The following is a 22,606-nucleotide window of genomic DNA, read 5'->3' on the forward strand; positions in this document are numbered from 1 at the left end:
TCCATTCGAATATAGTATTGGAAAATGTCAAGGTCACTTAAATAATGCAAATGAAGTCCAGAAAACAAGGCCTGATAACACTTTAGTAATGAAAGTGAATGAAAACTACAGGTATGTAATTTGAGAAGAAAGGAACAGAGAGGTTTTGTTTTGTTTTCTGGTCCAGGCCTTGTAAGTAGCAGGGTGCTATTCAGCTAAACATACAAAGGAAAAACTCCCTCAGAACTACACAGCCAATCCAGGCGCTTGCTACCCTTTGTGAATATCACACCACTCTGCTTGGTTGCTAAGCACCACCTCAACCCATCCCCCTTCTTGGTTAGTTGACTTTAAGATTAACAGAATTAACACCTACAAACTGATTGATCCCTGCTGTTGCATTTCCAAGATTAGGAGAGAGAGCAGATAGTACTACCTTTAATCTGAACAGTACAGAAATGCATCCATTCAGCATTAACCACTATTAAATGAAAAAGGCTGTTTAAAAATAAGCACAGGAATGTGTTCGTTTCAGTTTATTGGACCATTGACCATAACAGAACATAAAACAGAATACTTACTAAATCATAATGCCACCAGAAATCAGGCTATAAACAAAGAATTTGTAACCTAGTTTAGATTAACAAGGTTATTTAATGAACATGAAAATGTATTTAAGAATCATGCAAACTTCTGCAAAAGTTTCATGTACTGCGCATAATACAATATTGTTGTATGTTTGCAAATATATATGTATAGGGTTATAGCCAATGCTAGTCCTGCTCAGAATGCACCCATTGAAAATAATAAGCATGATTAATGTAGAGCCATCGATTTTAGCGGGTCATCTTTGAGTATAACTGTAGTTGGATACAACCAATAGAGACTCTTACACGGTAGTGGATGACATGGTGTAGCAGGAGGGCTCACCTGACCACCTAACACTAAGTCATCTGCTCCTTACTCTGATGGTGGGGTGGGGTGAAGCAGCAAGGAGTTCGGCATGGTCCAAATGCACCCAACAGGTGTGGCAGATTGGCTCAAGTGGTGCGCCCGTGTTGTGTCGACCTTTTTGCCACATCATCCCTCTCCTTCCCAATAAGCAGCCGCATCTCAGCTGTCCAAGGGTCAGGTGAGTGTTTGCCATGCTTTCAGAGGCTGCCCTTATGATGATCCAGTGACCTCCCTGTATGCCCTATAGTATAACCCCCAACAAGAGGCCACTCTAAGAGACCGTTTTGGATTACTGCCATCTCCAGCTTCTAAAGGTTTGCTACGAATTATTGCATTGTTGTAGAACGTTGTTTGCTCTGCACAACTTTGGAAGATGTTTCAGCTAAGGTATGGTACTTTTTGCTATCATGTTTATTGCTTTCTACAATAAGGGAAAGCTTTTGAGGTCATCTAGATTCAGGCAAAGTTACATTTTTATCACTTGATAACTGCACTATTCATGGGTGCTGAGTATATTATTTTATAATTTCTATTTTTATAACTGCTGATTTTATTTATTTCCTTGGGGGGGGGATTATGACAGTTCAAGCAGCTTGAAACTGGTTTACTTTTTTCTATTAGGAAAACAATACCTTTAGACAGTTTTTTTCCCCTGGAGGGTACACATGCCCCTAAACATTTTGTGAATCTTAAGTTTGGCCTCATTGAGGGGCAGTATTTCAATATGAGTAGGAAAATGAGAGTACCCCTAAACGTGTTTTTTTAATAGAAAAAAGCAGTGCCTTTAGACATTGTTGCTTGTAAATCAAGAGGGTCAATGCAACATCTTGAAAATCAGAAACATTTAATAATTAAGGTTTAAATGAGGTCCAAATCAAGGCCTTTCTTGATTTTCAAGGACACTTGGGAACTCTAATGTGGGACTCTCTCTTTCTCTGTGTCTCGCCCCTAGAAAGATCAGCCTTGTCTTCACTTCCAGTGCACACTTGGCAACAACCAGCTCGTTGATAGCAGATCAAGCAAACTCCAGAAAGTATTGTTTGTTTGGGATTTCATTTTTTAAAAGCTTACTTGCCACTAGCAAGATTCAGGCTTAAACCTGCCTCTGCCCCCAAACTGTTTTTACAAAAAAAAAGTAAAAAAAGTGGGGCAATTAGGATCTCCTTTGCAAACATTCTTGGAGGAATTAAGAGGCAATTGGCACAACTCTGCCAGTAATCCCTTTACAAGCCTTTATGAACACAACACAATAGGCTGTTTACAGATTTACTTATAGACCTGGCGTGTTAACAGGCCTGTAGGAAAATTCAGGTAATTGAGGCTTTTGTCTTTAAATGAGCCCCCATAGCTGTCAGCAGTTGCCATTCCTCACATTTCTTTAACTGTGTATTTTGACAAGGGCTTTTGTCCCATTGACAACAGCTGCGTGGGAGGTGAAGATGTGGAGAGCTTTCTCTTCTCCCTCCACCCTTTAAATTCCTTCATGGCTCACATTCTGTAAGAAAAGCTTGTTGCATGGCTTAAACCAGCAAACTCTCGCCTTGGTTTTTGTTCCCCCGCTCCTCTGAATGTGCTGCTTCTCTAATTTTCCAAATAATAGTTGCACAGCAGGATGACTCAGAACCAATGTGTTTCTGGGGCTTGGGTTCTCATGAATTACACACACTCGGGAGGTATTGGGCATCAGCAATATACTCTAGTATATTAATATAGTTATATTATTATTATTTATTAATTAAATTTGTATACTGCCCTTTAGCCGCAGGTCTCACCTAGTTTACCCCTTTAATGTGTGTGTGTGTGTGTGTGTGTGTGTCTTCAGATATTCTCTCCTATTCCACATTCAAAAATTCTTACCATTACTTTTAAGGGTTTTTGATGATACAGTGGCAACTTCAGTAGACCCAGCAGATCCACCTGTAAGACACTTGTTTGCACACATCACAATAAGCTAAACTGTAGTTTATTAAAACCATGTGTTGTGGCATCTTAGACTTACGGATTTGCTATGGTATAAAACTTTCATGGATTCCAGCCCACTTCATCACTTGCAAGTTCACCTTGTGTCCACAGAAACTCATGCCGTAACAAATGTGTTTGCCTTTAAGGTGCTACAAAAACCCTCATTGCTTTTGCTGCAAGAGACTAAGACAGCTACTCCTCTGGAGAATTTTACAGTATAAGATGTCTCTTATGTATATGTGCTGGTGGAATATACATTTCAATACTAATACTAATAATATACACATAAATAATATTTATATGATAGAAAATGTTCCTGGGTATCAATGGTTTAGATCAGGGGTCCCCGGACTACGGCCCGGGGGCCGGATGCGGCCCAATTGGCCTGCCAATCCGGCCCGCGCCGACGCCGACGCCCGCTCTTACAGCGCGGCAGCGCTCTTCCGGGTTGGGAAAAAAACGCCGAAAATCCTTTGTGCGCATGCGTATGGGCCTCTCCCGACCCGGAAGAGGTCATTTCTGGTGCACTTCCAGGTCGGGGGAGGCCCATACGCATGCGCACAACGGATTTTCGGCGCTTTTTCCACCCTGGAAGCGCGCCGTCGCGCCAGTAAGCGCCCGTGCGCATGCGCACGGGCGTGCACTCCCCCGTCCGCCGGCCCACACAGGCGCACGCTCCCCCCGCCCTCCGGCCCGCTGCGGCCCGCGGTGGGAACCGGCCCAAACGCCGGTAAGTCTGGGGACCCCTGGTTTAGATACATCGTGTTTTAAATGTGTGTCAAAAGTTAAATGGTACATTAGCTGTTGTCCCCAGAATGCATCTAAACTGACACATCCATTTAGAGGGGACTGTTCAAGAAGAGGAAAGAAAAAGTAGTCCGGGGACCCCTATTTCCTTGGCAAGCAATGTATGTCCTTAAAAAAATCCCAAAACCCACCTCTTCAAAGGATTAGGGGATAGCTTCCCATAGTTCAGTGAGGCAGGAAAACAAATCAAAGGAAATCCAGGACTAATCACTCATGCCCAGAAAATTTAGTCTGCAAACAACACAGAAATTACCTATTTAATCCAGAAGCAAATCAAATCCCTGTTAGTCTTGCATTAAAAACTGTACATGAATATACTTAGACAGTACCACATGTGTGAACCAGACCACAAATTTCCCTTTTACTCCTGCTGAGGAATGCTCTAGATCTTTATTTAAAGGAATATCAATCATAACAATGGTTAACAAAGAATACAGACACTTCAATCTCCCAGGACATTCTATATAAGATCTCAAAGTAGCTGTCTTAATACAGAAAATTTTCGGAAAGAGACTGGAAAGAGAAGTTGCTGAATTGCAACTCATTACCAAGCTTAAAACCATGGAGAGACCTGGTCTGAATAAGGGCATTGGATTCTTATCTCATTATACATGATAAAGCTTTCTTTAGCCATCTCACCCCTTGCTTTTTCCTGCAAGACCAATTGCGGTCATTAACAGTCGTTAACAGTCGTCAACAGGTTTACCACTCCTCTCAGCCAATCACCCATTCCCACCACCCTTCTGAGTAATACCCCTCCCCACCCTCTAACTATACATAAGGGTCTGGTGACTTCTGTTTCAATGTATGAAGAAGTGTGCATGCACACAAAAGCTCATACCTATGACAAACTTAGTTGGTCTCTAAGGTGATACTGGAAGGGATTTTTTTTTTTCCGACTATGTCAGACCAACGCGGCTACCTACCTGTAACTAACAAAGTACATGTTAAAGTACTATAATGTACATTATTAACCATTCTTCTGATTTGCGTCAATTTAAAAAAGATATGTAAGGTGAAGTTGCAGCCATAAGGCATTTTCTGATTATTATTATTTTGCCTTAATATTTTTAGTGTTCTAAATTTCTTACATCAGGTATGGGGAAACCTTTTCATTCTAGGGGCCACATTATCTTCTGGGCAACCTTTTGGGGGTCACCTGCAGCTCAATGTGAGGCAAATGTGAGCAGAACAATTAATGTCCATCTTACCTTTGTTTCTACACACACTCTTGCATCCTGGCGGCCCCTCCCCGGTTGCCCAGTCCCAGGCACACAGGAGGGCAGAGCCAGCCGGCCGCCTCAGCATCTCGCTGGCTCGGTCACCCCCGAACTCATGGCACAGAGCTGCCCAAAGCAGAAAAGCCTGCCGTGGCGCTCCGACCGACGGGCGGGCTCTTCCCTGGACTCAACTCTCCGGCCTCGTACTCTTGGCCTGGCACCCCTGAGAGCCCGGCGCCTGGGTGCCCTGCACCCCTAGCACCTATGGGTAAGGTGGCCCTGAATAGGACAAATCAGAGAACAGTTTTCCAGGGGGCGTGATGAGCTGGGGGGGGGGTTTCCAACATTTTGTGGTCAGGAATGCATTAGAAAATTCCCCTTAGGAATCAGTGGAAATCGTTGACTTGTTATGCGAACACTCACCTAACAAACTCTTTCCATAGAACTCATTGTGTTTGGATAACAACAACAATAATGAACATTTGATGCCCTTTCTAGATACTCAGAATTAGCTGCCTGAGGCAGCTGCCTCACATGCCTTCAGACAAACCAGGAAGTGGAAATGGCATGCAAATAACTGCTCCTAGGTTTTAGAGGTCCTTCTGTCCATTTTGATAGAAGCAGACGTCTGGAGTATCCCTCAGAGGGAGAACCAGTGTAAGATGCCAAAGATCAAATCTCTTTCCCACTGGTTGCTAGTGCTTTGACCGCAAAATCCAAAGTCAACCAATTCATATCCTCTGTCTAAAATAATGTAACTTGAGAAGCAGCCCTTGGTGGGCAACTGACGAAACGTGCCATAATATATTTTGCAGGGAAGATGATATTCCCTGTTTTAATGTAGAAACCACCCCCCTGCTGCTTTTGAGGTCATTTTCTGCCCATAGAGAAGGCTGCGATAGCTTCATTTGTACTTTGCAATGGTAATGTTTTCTCATCTCCAGCCAGTGAGATCTATGCATCCCTAAACATTCCAAGGTGTCATTATCCTACTATATGTACAGCTGAAAATAGAACTATTCCATTTTCAAAGCCAGCAAGTATGTCCAATGTAAAACGACTTCAGTGCATTCCCCCTACTGCTGCCACCCTTTCTTCTTCTTGGCTTTACGGATATTTTCCCATCTAGAAAATGTTTTAAGAACTTTAGTCTCCTAAGATTTTAACCACAGGAGAGCAACTGCACTACAAATGGATAAACTTGAGACCAGGTTACTTAAGGGACTGCATTGCCCCATATATCCTTGCCCAGGGGTGGAGGAAGGGGAGTGCGGTGGGTGCGGGCTGCCCCGGGTGTCACCAGTGAGGAGGGTGGCAAAATGCCGGGCGGCACTCACCGCGGGGCCTGTAGAGCACCCGAGCCATGCTTCTCTCCTGGGAGTGACGCAGTTTGGATTTGGATTTGATATCCCGCTTTATCACTACCCGAAGGAGTCTCAAAGCAGCTAACAATCTCCTTTCCCCTCCTCCCCCACAACAGACTCCCTGTGAGGTGGGTGGGGCTGAGAGACTTCAAAGAAGTGTGACTAGCCCAAGGTCACCCAGCAGCTGCATGTGGAGGAGCGGGGAAGCGAACCCGGCTTCCCAGATTACGAGTCTACCGCTCTTAACCACTACACCACACTGGCTTGGTTGCTCGCAGGCTCTGCGTTGCCCCAAACGATCCGCCCACTGCCTCCGCCCCCAGCTGTAGGGTGTCTTAGTGGGAGGAGGTAGGCAGACTCTGGAGGCCCTGCGGTGCACCCCACTCTTGCCCTGCCCCTATGGGTGGCTCACCCCGCTCCTAGGTGTGCCTCTTCCTCTGCTGCTGTCCTTGCCAGCAACTGTGCTCCTTAGCTCTAGGGGACTGCTGAGAGTATTGCATGCCCCACAGTCTTTAAGTCTTTTGCATTTTATATCACTGTACCCCACTTCAACAGCTTTTGCCTGTGAAGCGGTTTATAAATATGTGAAATGAATGAATAAAGATAGCTCTTTCCCAGTAGAATCACATTGAAGTGGGCAACACTTTCTTTCTGTTGAGGGTTTCATTCCCTCAAAGGCATTTGAGGGTCACATCCTGGCAATGGATAGAAATCATACAGCCAGCATTTTTAGTAAGCTTTCTGCTATGATCCCAACAGAAGCGGATTCATGGAAGTGTGACTGGTTCGGTCATACTGGGGGCGGAGCCCTGGGGGCGCTGCAGGGGGCACGACAACTAAAGTATGTTGTAGAATGGAAGGCAAGAGATGAGGGCGCCAAGTTTTAGCACCACACAGGGTGCCGCTGAACTCTGAGACCCCAAGGTCGTCCACTGATCCCAAACCTGAACAGTAACAGCCAAATTAGGTTTCCCCTGTCCCCGAGTCAATATACTGTATATGTATTTTGGATTCTCTGTCCCAATGTACCCATCTCGACATTGAATCAATATAGTAAAGTCCCAAATGGACTGTAAGGAGGATCTGTAGAAAAATCTCTCCAAATTGGCTAACTAGCCAAAAGAACAGCAGAGAAGAGTCAATGTTTATGTCCCACTTTGCCCTTACAGACATTGAGACACTTCTGCCATTCTGTTGCCCAGGCAGCCAGTTTGGAAAAATCATTTTTGAGATCCTCACAGTCCACTCAGGACTTCACTGTCCTTAATAATTTGTGTCATCTGCAAAGTTTGCTGCTGCAAGTTACTCATCTCTAAATCCAAATAATTTATGAGTGAGTTAAATTGTCCTGATCTCAATGCAGATTCTTAGGGATGAACCTTACTGGGTGTTAAAGCCTGCTCTCAGACCAGTTTCCAATACAGTGGTACCTCGGTTTACGAACTTAATCCGTTCCAGAAGTCCGTTCTTAAACCAAAGCCGTTCTTAAACAGAGGTGTGCTTTCCCTAATAAGGCCTCCCGGTGCCCTTCCACCGTTCAGATTCTGTTCTTAGACCGAGGTAAAGTTCGCAAACCTGGACACTACTTCCAGTTTTGCAGAATTCGTAAACTGAATCGTTTGTAAACAGGGCTGTTCTTAGACCGAGGTACCACTATACACAGGAGGAACATTTGCCTTCATATGCCAGGAACCTTTAGTGAAGGACTTCATCAAATGGCCTTTTAACCAGCCCAAAATATCTCACTTTTCCAAATCTCTGGGCAGCTAATGCCTATCTCCTGGGATGTTTGTGTATTTATCCAATTTTAAATAGCATAATTTGGGTATGTTATTTTAGTTCATTTTAACATGCTGAGAATATTTATTTCAGTGTTAAAATAGGGAATATATTTTTAAAGGGAAATGATGTGATTTGCCTGAGAAATTCAAAATTCTGATTCTATTGTAAAAATAAAAATGGAGGGAGTCTGTGACATTTTTTATTGATATTACCTGGTGTTTCTTTCATACAGATAAGTATTTTCATAAAATTTACACACTAGTTCATTGGGGGGGGGACCCTCAAAGATTTACACTTTTGCTAGTCTGGTGACTATATAAAAATAAATGCATCTGCAACTCATTTACTGTACTGGGTCCTCATTATCTACATGCTTACCAATACTCTCAAAGAATTCTAAAATTCAAATAAATGTGGAGGTTTTTGTAGCCCCTTGTAATTCTGCTACATATCTTATGAGGCACTTAGTGCTGAGAAAGCTTTGAGTTGTATATGTTGATATGTATAATTTCTGCATCTTTTCCTAACAGAGCCTTCTATTTCTTTCTTTTTAATCTATAGTGTGACAGTGAGAGTGACATTGACGATAAGGTAAGACCAAATTTCCTTTCCTTTCCTTTTTGTTTTGACTCTACTGCCTTCCTGAAGCTTGGAAACTCTTTTTCCAGGAAAGTAAGGGGGGATTTCTATCTGCTTTTATGCCAGATTTTAGAAATAGTGGTTGCTAAACCTCGAATGCCTTGGGTCACTATACAAGACGTCTGTTCCCTTGGGCTTTACTATGTACATAAAATAGGGTTTGTTGTTGCTAACATGACGACCTTATTTGATTAATGTGCTCTGATTGGAAGAGCACTCAAGACTGCAATAGCATTCCTATCATGTTATTTTGGAGGAAGACTTCCCTCAGTAACTGCTTGAAAGGCAATATTTTATTTATAATGACTTTTGAATATGTCAGTTTCCGTAATGGATTTCGAAGATGGACAACCAGTAACCTGTCTTTGCAGATGATGTTGTAACTGTCAATGTATATTTTGGCTTCATGCATACATATTTATCATGCAGCAAAGATTTTTTTACCCCTGACCCTTTTGCTTGATACTCGCATTAGTCATTGGGAGATTATAGTCGGATGTTTGGGATGGGGAGAGATGAATGTATGGGTTCTTGTTTAAACCCAGTGACCTCCACTGACCTAAAAATGCCCCACCTATAGAAGAGGCAAGTTTAAATAACATCACTTACCGTGACTCTGAAGCACTCTCACTGACTACAGTAAGACCGCTATGAGACTATGTTGAATTGCATTGTGAGCTGCAGTCTGACATTGTGTTAAAAGAAAAATTTATTGCCTGTAAATAACCTTCAAGTTCATCAGATATTAGTCTCAGGCCATGCTGACATTTACAGCTGCCTTGGCTCTTTCTTTGAGTGGGCTGAAGTTTTTACTGCAATTTTGGAAGAATACAATTAAAAGTAACATTCAGACAAAAAGGGAGTGTTAAAATATGGAAGTTGTTTTGACCATATAAATTAGAAATACTGTACAAATATTATTGAGCTGTCATAACTCTCAAGAAATGTTGATCAAATGTTTTCATATCTATCTTCTTTGCGCTCACATCAATACATTTCCAGTTCAGATAAAGACAAATTGGTTGTTAAATGCTTTTATTTAATTAAAACGTTTCTCTCCCACTCTTCGCTGCAAAAATAATTTCTGGGTGGGTAACCATAACATATACACAAAACAGCATAAGTGACAGCATTATAGAGGTTAAAACAAGGCAGATGAATTATAGATGAATCCAGGAAACGCCAGATCTGATATACAGTACCGTTAACCAAGTCTTTACCTTGCACCAGAAGTTGAATAGAATCGCCACCCTTTGTATCTTAGAAGGAGAGGAGTTCTAGAGCTGAGGTGCTGCCACCGAGAAGGTGTTACATGGAAGGCACCATATTCCCCCTCCAGTGTTGAAGCACTGTACATTTGGCTGGGTCTCATGCATGTATAACTGGTGGTAAATTCTTAAACAACAGGAAGATTAACCCCAAAAGGGGCTTGCAGCTGGGCAGCTCCACACCATGTGGCTAAAGTACCCAGTTTCTGCCCTGCATCACTGTCTTGGGATGGAGATAATTTGCTGTGGAACCTCTTTGGCATCCAAAAAAGTCCAGGCACAGTCTCAGGGTAGCGGGGGACTTTTTCATAAACAAGAGTGCTGTGGACCGCTGCTTGGGTAGAACGGGTCCTACCTTTTACAATACAGTATCGGCCCCTCACTTGGTCATAGCACAGATGCCAATATAATAGGGTGTCATTTTTCAAGTCCCTTCCATAGAAGCTTCAACATTCATCTCTCCAAAAGTATTATTTGAAAGAGAAGGCTCGAGTCCTCCAAAGTTTATGCCACAATAAACATTTTGGTCTCTAATGCAAGATTTAAAATATTTAGAATACAGTGGAAACTTGGTCTTTGAACGGCTTCGTTGACAAACAAATCAAAACCCAAACGCCGCAAACCGGGAAATGAATGCTTTGGTTTGCGAACTTTTTTCGGCAGCTGAATGTCTGATGCAGCTGCCGGCTATTGTTTCCAGGGCACCTGCACCAATCGGAAGCCCTGCCTTGGTTTTCAAACATTTTGGAAATTGAACGGACTTCCAGAACGGATTAAGTTCGAAAACCATGGTTCCACTGTAAGTGGGGGGGGGAATTGCGGGGGGGGGACCAGCTTTGGTAGTTGGTTTTCAGTTAAGCTAGGAATGGGCAAACTGGGATCCATGATTCTGTAAGTCCCAACATCCTTTAGAATTCCACTTTCTCATCTTACAAAGACTGGGTGCATTCCAGAAAACGTTGGGCTGACTTAAGTCACAGAAAGGTGCTTAAACTCATAGTTAAACCCTATTGATTTCAAATTTCCTTTGACATGTTCCCCATCTGACTAGCTATCAGTGTTGCAGATATCATTATGAATGGTGGGATAGTGAAAGCTTTGTGCAGTCCTCACTGCTGAACAAGATATCCACCTCAAAATATAATAATAATAATAATAATAATAATAATAATAATAATAATAATAATAATAAAGTTTTATTTAAAAAATCAAATTATAAAACTAACAGAGAGATGCAGAAAATTTGCACATTTCCAAATTTAGAATTGGGTTGTCATTTGGCTTACAGGGTTATAAAGTATTTCTGTTTGACCTCTGCTAAAACCACAGGAGGTAAAAAATACCACAAATGCAGGAAGATACCTGGGAAGCCTACACTAATAAAGCAGATTTGCCCCATCTGTTCAAAATCAGGAAAATGTATTTTTGCCTTTCATCCTTTCACTGCCTTCTTTTAAAAGTCTTGCTGCATGTTTAAAGTTGCCCCAGATGAAATCACAGATGTGTTTTGACACATAAGCCATAAGGCAGAGGGCTGGATCAAGCAACAACAGCTTGTATTATGGTGTGTGTTGATATTTTCTCGGTTGCCACAGTCAAGTAGCTGAGGCCAAAAGCGGAAGAGGGACTGACAGGGCTGAGTCTACCTGGTGCAAGCACAACCATTTCACGCCAGTGTGAAGAGCTGTAGTGGCCTGTGCTAGCATAAATCCATCACATTATTGCTACGTGACATCCAGTGTCTGCAATGGGCAGAAAACGCTGCCATCCCCTATTTATCTCCCAGCAGTGGTGCATGAACTCTCCCCTTTTTGATTTGCTTTTATGGTATGTTAGGTTTTGTGTTAAAAATTTCCTAATCTTTTGGCAGCAAAGCCCCACACAGCTTGGTGCCTGTTCTCACATCAACAGTAGCAGTCGGATGGTGGAATGATGGGTGCTTACCTGTAGTAGAAGTCACTGCTGCTTGCTGAGAAGGAGAGCAGGAGGGGCAAGGTGGGGAGAGATCCACTCTGTGCAAATGCACAGTGGAAGAACAGCATTGGTTGCCTCTACCATCTGAAGTGAAGTGGGTGTTGGGCAGAGAGAGGGTCTCCACAGTGATGGCCCCTTGGGAGCAGCGGGCCTTCTTTCAAAGGGCTGCCCACTTTGTTATACTTAAGGTTTATTTTCCCAGGCTCTCAAATATTTGAGCTGTGACCACTTGATCTGCAGCTTTTTACCTGTTTGTTTTGGTGTTTGGATTGCTTGAGCTTTTATTGCGTGGCTCTATAGAGTGAACCAACTGGGAGCCTGTGGCTGAAGGTGAATATAGAAATGTCTACAATAAATACACAGAAAGTTTCTCATAATTTAATTAAGAAGACATCGTGAAAGAACAAATGTACACAGCAGTATCAACAAGCGATGAAGTCTAAATAAACAGACGGATAAAAGCAGCAGCCAGCACCAATCACCCATTAATAGCCTTGGAGAATGAAAGGATCTTAACCTGTCATCTAAATGATAAGTGTTGGTGCCTGCCAAAATTTGTAGCTGCTGCTTGGTAGAGATAGCCAGGAACTTGCTGTGCCACACAAGTAGCTGTTCTCTGCCAGAGTTAAGTTCTTCTGTGAAATGCATTCTTTTTTCCTTTCTTTTAGTCTCTCCATATTATTCTTTACTGTGTATATTTTAGGTTTCTGTCTGCCCCGTCTAGATTCCTGATAACAGAGGGTAGTGTTACATGGGTGAACATGGTGAGACTCAATTCTCTCATATTATTTCCGAAGCTAAATCACAGTATTTCTCGCATTTCCCCAATCAAAGAAGGCAAAAAAGCAATCATTTAGAAAAACTACTTGAAAGATCTGCCAGTCAGTGCTCAGATGAAGTTGTAAGTGACATGTAGTTTTAGTATACAGCTATGCTATTAATGATTATCTAAATTACACTGGGTAGGCCTGGCTAGCAGCATTACATCTGAGACTGACGTTTGTTAGATTAGGTTTGACTTCACCTTGTAGTGAAGAAATTGAAATCTGAACAACATTGATTAGCTTTCAGAATGTGGGATCTGAGGTTACCTTCAGAGGAAGCTGCATTGCGTATGGCTTGTAACCTAACTGTCCTTCTCAGAAAAGGAAGAATATTATATCATTCTGTACAGATGATATTTGAGAGCAGGGTGGGGGGTGGAGATGGCCGTCACGCTTCATTTCAACTTATGGACTAACCAACGATCCTTTGCACAGACAAAAATGAAGAGAGAATGCCTCTGTGTCTTTTCTCTGTATTGCTTTCTTGATCTGTAAAGACAAAAAGCAAGGCATCAGTTTCTTTAAGTAGGTCTCTGCCTCTAAACAGGACTATATTCTATGACAGTAAAGACAAATGCATGCATCACATCACTGTAAGAAGAGGCCTGAGCCCCTGCCTCAGTTCCTGGATGCAGCAGTGTTTTGGCTGGTGATGCTGATTTGTTGCCTCAGGTGCACCTGCCCTAGGCCACATCCTGTGGGATGCAGGGGTGCCCATGTGCCCTGGAGACCTTAGAAAATAATGTTCTCTGAAGCTTACAGAGGCTTGGAGACTGATGTCTCAGGTCCCATTCATGAATACAGCCCAACCAACCCTTGGTCCTTTTTTCCCTAGAGTGCCCTCTGTCTTTTTCTTAATCCAGTTTAATAAAGGATGGGATGAAAGAGTTCACAGGTACTCATACTACTGCAATACCAGCTGGGATCAGAGAATGGGCCCATAATTGCAGTATTAAAATGTTGTTCCAAATGACTGTCACAGTGACAAATCTGCTTGACAGATCTTCTGTCTTGCATTCAGTGCACCCCCACCCTTTTTTGTTTAAAACAAAGGGAAAGGAGGGAGAGCTTTATTGATTTTGAGGGAAGGTGTTTAGCAGAATCTGGAGGTGCTTTTGTTTTGTTTCCTAGCCTCTCCTCCATTCCAGAGGGGAGGAGTTGCAGGCAGGGCCAGCCTCCCACGCCTGCAGGGGGCATGTTCGGCCCCCTGCACCAGCCCCTCCTCACCTCCGTGTTAAGCCCCTCAGCTGGCCAATAGGGCTTGCTGGGGGGGGGCAGAGTCCGGCTGCTTTTGAGCAGCTGTGGCGGCGGGAATTTTCTCACTCTGCTTCCCGAGCTGGTAGCCTCTCACCCTTGTTTGAACACCCTCCCTTGTGGAGTGTTCCAGGCAGCTGCTACTGCCATCCCTTTTCTCTGAGCTGCCCCCACCCCACCCCAAAGAGAGGTGCCTCCCAGGGTGCTGCAATAAACAGCTGTGCAAACCTTTGGGAGGCAGAGACGCGAGAGGACATCAGAGGAGGGAGGGAAGGAAAGAGGGGCAGAGACCAGTGTTGCCTGCACCAGCCCTAACCATCATTTAAGGCACTCCAGGGTGCCACGGCACATTGGTTGAAAACCACTATCCTAGAGCATCTGTGACAGTGTTGCATGGGGCTGTAGCTCAGTGGTAGAGCAGCTGCTTTGCATGCAGAAAGGCCAGGGAGTGTTCCCTGCCTGAAACCCTGGAAATCTGCTGCCTCTCAGCATACACAACACTGAGATAGATGAACAATAGGAAGTAGCCTCCTATGTCTTCCCTCTGTCCCTCCCTTGTTTTTGCTTTGCTTTTTATTTGCCTCGGAGGGGGAAAAGACAGGGACTCCCAGTTTGTCTTGAGATCTTCTGCAGCACGTAGCAGTGACGGTGGCATTGCTCTGACGGCCCATAAACATTGCTACTGAAAATATATACTTCCTTTACTAGCTACAACAGCATTAACAGACAGCAATTACCCTTCATTTTCAGGAACTATAAAGTCTCCATTAATTCAAGATTTATGTAGTTATAGCATTTAGCACAGGAATAACACCACAGAGAATTGGTTTATACACATGTAATGAGAGAGCTTATGGCATACTTTAGTGAACATTAACATAATAGAGTAATATAAACCATCAACAGTTCCTCTTATTGTCTCTTACCTGCTTTAGCGTTCAGATGAAAAGAGGCAAGCAGCTTGGTAATGTGCTCCTGCTAAATGGCATTCTGCGAAAAGCCAAAAGTCAAGTTGCGTAAAACAAGGGAATGACTAATTCCTTCTCATCATTATTCCAAAATGTTGCTGAGACTTTTGCTAATAACAATGTTTGGAGCAGTATTAAGTATAAAATGTGGGATGTGGGTCGGTGGGGGGGGGGGGAGGGGGAGAAACTATTACCTTCTCTCAAAGTAATTCAACATTCGTGCTCTTTCATTCTTGGGCTCCCAACTGCTGCGAGTGAAATTATGGGTTGTCAGTTTAATTGTATGGACCCAGAGCATAAGCGAGCTCTACAAATCAAGGGTTAGATATCAGGCATTTCTTCATTTACTAAATAAGACACTGAGGAAGGAGGAGGGGGTAGGGGTGCAAATGGCATTGCACTTCTAAGTTAATTAAACGTTCTCTGCATATTTATGCTGTGGTTTGATTTTGTGTTACAATGGTGGCAGGAAGAAGCTTAAAACCTCAAGTAGCTAAGACCTAGAGCTGAAATGAAAAGGGGTGGGGTTCTGTGTGCACCTGCTTCCCACCAAAGGCAGCCCTTAGTTTTCAGTACTAAAGTTTTTATGACATGGCTGCCTCATATAATGAACATGGACTTTGGCGTCAGATAATTCAGTGTTTTCTTAGAAAATTAATCCACCCCTGTGTAAAAGAAGCCGAGGAACTGCATTATGTTCAAGGGAGCTCGAAATGGTAGCCCTGTGAGAGGGTAAACTACAGATTTCGGATAAAATACAAGTTGGAAATACAAGTTTCCAGCATAATTAATAGGATCAGAGGCCAGAGCAGGCATGGAGAGAGAATTTAACCATTTTCTCCCCTGCTGTGGTCCTGAGGCAAATCCCTCTTCCCGTTTGCATTGGGAGGAAATTCCTCCCTGGGGTCATTGCTGAAATGCCTAAAAAAACACATGGTTTAATTGACATAATGCCTAAACACCCTTATGTGGCAGCCTTTCTTCAGTGGCACCTGATCAGAGTTTGGTACTGGTTGGCGTTCCTGCATAGTTGTTCCATGGTTAGGGACACAGGAAGCTGTTTATACCAGGTGAATGCCCAGGTCCATTTGCTCAGCATTGTCGGTACTGAGCAGCAATGGATTCTCAAAGGTTCAGGCAGTGAGGCCTTTCCCAGCCCTCCCTATCTATACTACTGATCTACTACGGAGTCTTTAAAAGGGACAGGTCTTTCTTTCTTTCTTTCTTTCTTTCTTTCTTTCTTTCTTTCTTTCTTTCTTTCTTTCTTTCTTTCTTTCTTTCTTTCTTAGAATGATTGGGATTTAATGGATGAATCGGGTTAAACTCATATGATTAATTTATTAAGATTTTTCTAATAGGATAACCACCCTACTTTGAAACCATCCTCTGAGCCATGACCGACCTGTGCTCCTTTAGGGTGACATGGAAGAACCTTTAGAAACATGATGTTTTCCCCAAATGGCACAGCCCTCTGTGCCAGATTCTAGACACAATCATTCACCTATCAAAAGAAAATTTCAGGCTTTCCTTTCAGAGGCTTACCATTCTTGTCCTTCTCTCTCTCTCTCTCTCTCTCTCTCATAACTTCTGTTCTGCTGGCTTTCATGTCCAAGCCTTAGGATACCAGTTTCCATCTGTGGGGAAAGTTCGTGGCTCTGTGGGATATGCCTTAACATGGAAAATGCTTTATGGCTGGAAAGGATAGTCTGAAACACTGGATAGCTGCTGCCTCTCAGTGCAGGCAGTATGGTATGTTACTGTTGCCAATAAAATTATTTATATACAAAACTAGGAACTGAAGGATTACCTGCTGAATGTGCCATTGTGCTCTGCAAAGTATATTTATCTACTGTATTTTGGAGGATCGCAGATCACAATTAGCGAACCAGTTTGTGGTGTCTGTGGCACCCCCTCCCTAAGAAGATTTACCAGGCCCCGACATTGACACAGTATTGCTATAGCCTTCAGTTTGAAACATGACCATTTCAGAAAGCTTTTGTTGTTTCGTGCTGCTACACTTTGGGATTGATTTTTGTAAGTTATTCATATGTATTCCATCTGAAATTTAGATTGTATGTTCTTACCTTATGTAATGTTGTTTTTTATATAAGCCTCGATCGTTATATTTATAAAGAAAGGTGAGGTATCAATTGCAACAGCACATTTTTTTGCAGTTGACAAATTGTCTATCATTTGTCATACTTCTGTTGGAAGAACAAAGTGAGCATCTTCCTGTCTCTGCTTATTCAAGGCACCTCAATGAGCATTTCCTGTTCTCTGATTCCTCTTAGCGCTGCAAGAATGTGTGTTTGGTTTTAGTGTCTTCATAGGCACACAAAAGGGGGGGGGGAATCACACACAGTTAAGGTATGTGATCCTCCTGAATGCAGCAGACTTCCTGGCTCCTAAAGATTAAAAAGTTGAGAACCCGGAGATATTAGCTGAAGGACAAAACAATAAGAGTTAGAAAACTGACATCTGTTTAATGCCTGGATAAAGGTGGCTGGTTTAATAAAGGAGAGCCTTGGTTTCACAGATGCAGCAATGTCTCTATATTGAAAGCATCTGTTTTCTTTATTACATGGTCACAATATTATGTTTAGAGTAGCATTGTAGCCTCTTAGTGACATAATACTGTAAACAAGATGAACATAATAACTATAATCACTCGGGAAGGATTATTCTAATTCAATTTATTTGCAGTGCACTGACCACAAATAAAAATTTAAAAAATTGATGTTAGAAGACCCCTGCTTAATCAGACCAGTGCCATCTAGTTCAGCATCTTATTGTCATGGCAGCCAACCAGATACCTGTGGTAATCCAGAAAACAGAACCTGAATGCAATAGCACTGTTTCCAGTTGTGATTCCCAGCAACTGGTATTCAGAAACTTGCTCAGTATTTAGAAGCTTATCCAGGTCAGGAAGACCATGAGCCCATTGCCCTGAGCTTATACTCACGAGTTCTATCCAGCAGGTATATGTCAAAGTTCCTCAATTGCTCAATTTGCTTTTTACTTCGTATATAAAAGTAACTAATTCAATATTAGTTAAAAAGTGAAAAGTTTATTTGCTATCTTGGAGTGGATTCGGTTGATCGCTGTGACCAAGTGGTCAATTGCAAACTCAGCTATGATGGTCTTGTTGGAAGAGTGGCTGCCATTCCGGGATATAGCATATGTTTTGACATGGATGAGGTCCTGTATTCTATCCTTGGCACTTCTCCAGGTAATAACTATCAGGATGTATACCCGGGGGAAATACAGGGTTGGGTGCAGACATTGAGCTGGTTCTCCATAAGGCTTTTTCTGACTGCACACTGACTTGTTTAGGGAAGCTTTTAATGTTTGATAGATTTCTGTATTTTAGAATTTGTTTTTTTGGAAGCCGCCCAGAGTGGCTGGGGGAACCCGGCCAGATGGGCGGGGTATAAATAATAAATTATTATTATTATTATTATTATTATTATTATTGCAGCAATGGAGTTCCTTCGTGAACCCAGGTTTGTCAACAGATTGGCTGCCCTTCTTTAGTCTAATTGTGAAGTGTTGCTGCTCATATGTCATAATAGCAGCAAAATGCATGCTTGGTTGCTGGAATACCAGCTGCAAGAGATCAACAGTGACAGGGAGCTATTGCCTTGATACCTTTCTTGATTCCCTGGGAGTATCTGGCTGGTCATTTTGAAAAGCCGGGTGCTGTGCAGTAGATGAAGCTTTAGTTTGATCCAGCAGGGCTGCTCTTAATTCATAAGTTTGCCACTACAAAATGGTTGCAAAATGCCACTGGTGCTTTTGGTAATGGACATTGTAATAATAATAATAATAATAATAATAATAATAATAATAAATTTTATTTATACCCCGCCCTCCCCAGTCAAAACCGGGCTCAGGGCAGCTCACACCAATAAAATTACAATAAAACATAAAAAGCAATTGATTAAAATACAGATTAAAATACAGTATTAAAATTTAAATTTAAAATGCAGCCTGATTTTAAGTAGTCCATAAATCCAAGCCACGAGGGAGGAAAACACAGGGGTCAGACTAAGTCCAACCCAAAGGCCATGCAGAACAGCTCTGTCTTGCAGGCCCTGCGGAAAGATGACAAATCCCGCAGGGCCCTGGTCTCCTGTGAAAGAGCATTCCACCAAGTTGGGGCCAATACTGAAAAGGCCCTGGCCCTAGTAGAGTTAAACCCTATTGGAAGAATATCCAGAGTTAAATACGGGCAAGTGTCTAGTTGGCTTTAAAAGAAGTGAGCATTGGAATGAAGCACTGAAACAGCACAAATGTGAGCTGTTTTCATCAGAAGATTGGAGTCTGCAACATATTGGCATTAATGTTGCACTAAGTAGCATTTCTCTATGTTTGCCCACGTCGCTATTACTTTGCTGCTGAGAGAAGAGGAACCTTTGCATCAACTCCCTGATCAATAATCCACTGCTGTTGCTTTTTTAATGCCTCTAAATACATATACGCATGATGAAGAGGAGCTGTCTGCAGAATCAATAAAGCAGATTTAGAAAAAAGAGAGTGGAGGAGGGGAACCTGAAAGCTTATGTTTATGTGACAGGCCCATGTTGAGAAGGGAGGTAACAATGCTGTTGCTGTTGGCATCCATCTCTCTCAAGAGGTAATGGAGTGTGCCTCCAGCGGTTAAGTTAAACAGCTGTGTTAGCACTGAACTGACCTCCCCGGGGCGCAAGCCTGGGGAGTGTGCATGGAGGACTGCCCAGACGACAAGACCCCCCTCTCGGCCTCACTGATGTGGTCCAAAGAAAAGCAGAGCAATACATTTGGCACCAGCTGGGCTGCAGCCGTCTTAGGGACTCCAATCTGATTTTGTATAGGGTTTACTCCTTAGCCTTTTCTTCTCGCAAGGCAGTGGAGGTTTAGGATTAGAGTTTTCCTTCTCCTAGATGTGCTACCTTCCCAGGTTGACAAGCCCCATCTGCCCCTCACTTCCCTCTATGTCACATGCAGAAACGGCTTTCTTGACCATGTGGTCTTGTCTTCACATGCAGGGGAAGTCCCTAACTCACCAAGGGTAACAGTGTAAGGCGTGGAAAACAGGAGTAAGACAAACAAGCTCAATTTCAACAAGCAACCCCCATCTTCCTTGACTAGTGGCCATGCTGGCTGGGGCAAATGGGAACTGTAGGCCCAAAGATACGGAGGGCACAAGACAGGGGAAGGCTTCCTCAGATGCCTTCTTTGTCTCCCACTAAATGAGGTGATATGGCTGGTTTCTGTGGAAAGGGCCTATTTGGTGGCAGTGCCCTAGTTATGGAATGCCCTTCCCAGAGAGGCTTGTCTGGCACCTACATTGTTGTATTTACGGTGAAAACTCGCCCCCTGACTGGCTTTTCAATTACATGTGCTCAGAGCTTTTTTCCAGGGGTAATTCACAGGAACTCACTTCTGGCAATTCTCAGGTGGGCACCATTGCCATTCTAAGGGAATGAGGGAGGTGTTCATGGTGAGTTTCAGCACCTCTTTTTCTAGAAAAATAGCACTTCATGTGCTATAGTATACTTTGAGGAAGTCTTCAGTTAATTATAGTTCCTGTTTAAACCAGGAAGCCTCCAATTAACCATAGTTCCCCATTTCATCTGAACTTGGAAACGATAGCCACCAGTTTCGGAGGAAGGCAGGATAGAAATTCTAGCTTCTTCCAAAATTGGTAACCATAGTTTCCTAATTCCAGATGAAATAGGATTGGAAAACTATGGTTGGTCACTTCCTGGTTTAATCATAGCTCAAGAGGACAGGGCAGCATGTATGTGGGAAAGGGTTGGTCATATCCCAGGGTATTAATCCGAACCAGATCAGTCACACATCATTACTTTGTTAACCCTGCCTCCACATTCCTCCCTTCTTGTGCTGAGTTTTAGATCGCAAGTCCCTCCAGGCAAGAACCCTTGCAATCTTCAGTGTCATGTATACTAGGGTGGCTAGCTATAATAGAGGTCAGGGCCCCAGCACCTTTTAATAGTTTTGTAGAAGAAAAATGTGGCTTGCCAGGTTTACACTATATTAGCAAAATAATTATTTCAGTATCAGTGCCCGATTTATGGCATTCCCTTCCCTCTCATGTATGGCTGCTGCCAACTCCATGGTGTTTTCAGCTCATGTATTTGCCCTGGCAATTGAAGTCGTCTTCGTAGCAAACAGTGCAGTGGTACTGCATCACTTACTTGGCCTCCTTCTGGTCAAGCTGTTGCTGTTGACTTTAACTCCTTTTGTTTTAATATTATTTTGTATTAATTTTAGAGTCACTTGCCCTAAGATTGCCTTGGCAATGGAAGAGCAGGTGCATAACATTTAAAATAGCATATTTACTATTCAACATGTATGCCACTTCATATTTCAACAGAAATCTCTAAGCAGTAACCTAGTTAAGAAACAGTGAATATCTCCAAACATAAGTAATAAAATATAATCACACATCATTAATGCACTTGGACTCAAATGTGAGCCACAGACATTAAATAACACAACCATGTTCAGTGGGCAATAGCCATGATCATTTCTGCCATTAGCAGGCTGTGAAACTAAACCTCAAGTCCCCCCCCCTGCCCATTTTTCTGAAGGGTGCCTCCCCACATTTGCAGGCTGCTTTAAAGGTCCCTCTCCCAAGGCTTCCTGTATACCTGTGTCAAAACTAGTTGAAGGCCTTTTGCCTAAATCTTTGTCAGCAGCTGACTTAATTTGTGGCTTACTGCTCCTGACAGTTTATTGGGGAAGCAAAGTGTGCCTTCATCTCCAATAATAAACAGCCCACCCACAGATACTTTGACAGAGTTAATGGTTTTTATACAAAAATGGACAGACTTAATGTTTCGGCTGTAGCAATCATCAGTTCTGATCTCCTTAATGAAATTAGATTAAGTGCACCTGGGAAAATGCTGAGACGGCACATTGCCTTCATCACCTCCTTTAATTTAAAACCAATTTGTGGGGAAAATATTCTCTGAAGCTGAGGGATGCAGCAGGAGAAGGAGGGAGTGAGGGGCAAAAAAGGAGATTTAAAAATCTATCTGGATAGCTGCTGGCACTTTTAATTCCTTTCCCCCATGACAATGTGAATTATTAAGTCTTAAGAAAGGAGAGTTTAAAGACTCATTCGCTAACCCTTCTTCTTCCTTTCATAGAGAAGGGGGGAAATACCTTTAAAATCACATCCAAGGACACAGCACTGCTCTCTATGTATTTATTTTATTTGCAAAAGGGTAGCTGTTAGTTTGCCTGCGATGATCTCCCTCTGCCCAATAGTGGAAATTGACCTCATTGGGGCCAAACATCACCACCATCTTACAGAAGCAGAGAGAGAAGTGAGGGACAAGGAAAAACCTCCACTCACACACTTACCTTCCCCCTCTCCCTAGGGAAATAATTGCATTTCCCCACGTCCACAGTGGCCCAGTTCACACACCATGTTGTTGTTTAGTCGTTTAGTCGTGTCCGACTCTTCGTGACCCCATGGACCATAGCACGCCAGGCACTCCTGTCTTGCACTGCCTCCCGCAGTTTGGTCAAACTCATGTCCGTAGCTTCGAGAACACTGTCCAACCATCTCATCCTCCGTCGTCCCCTTCTCCTACTTCC

The 22,606-nt window shown here is 43.0% G+C and overlaps 1 protein-coding gene across 12 annotated transcripts in view; it reads left to right on the forward strand.

The window, feature by feature from the left end:
* FBRSL1 (fibrosin like 1) overlaps window positions 1–22,606 on the forward strand; it is an 808,905-nt gene that overhangs the window by 510,760 nt on the left and 275,539 nt on the right. For all 12 annotated transcript variants that reach the window (XM_060269604.1, XM_060269610.1, XM_060269606.1 and 9 more), the window contains one exon: window positions 8,630–8,659. In XM_060269604.1, coding sequence (XP_060125587.1) covers window positions 8,630–8,659 — 30 coding nt within the window. The remainder of the gene's footprint in view (window positions 1–8,629; window positions 8,660–22,606) is intronic.

The sequence above is a fragment of the Zootoca vivipara genome, chromosome 17, assembly GCF_963506605.1.
Source record: "Zootoca vivipara chromosome 17, rZooViv1.1, whole genome shotgun sequence".
Lineage (NCBI taxonomy): Eukaryota > Metazoa > Chordata > Lepidosauria > Squamata > Lacertidae > Zootoca > Zootoca vivipara.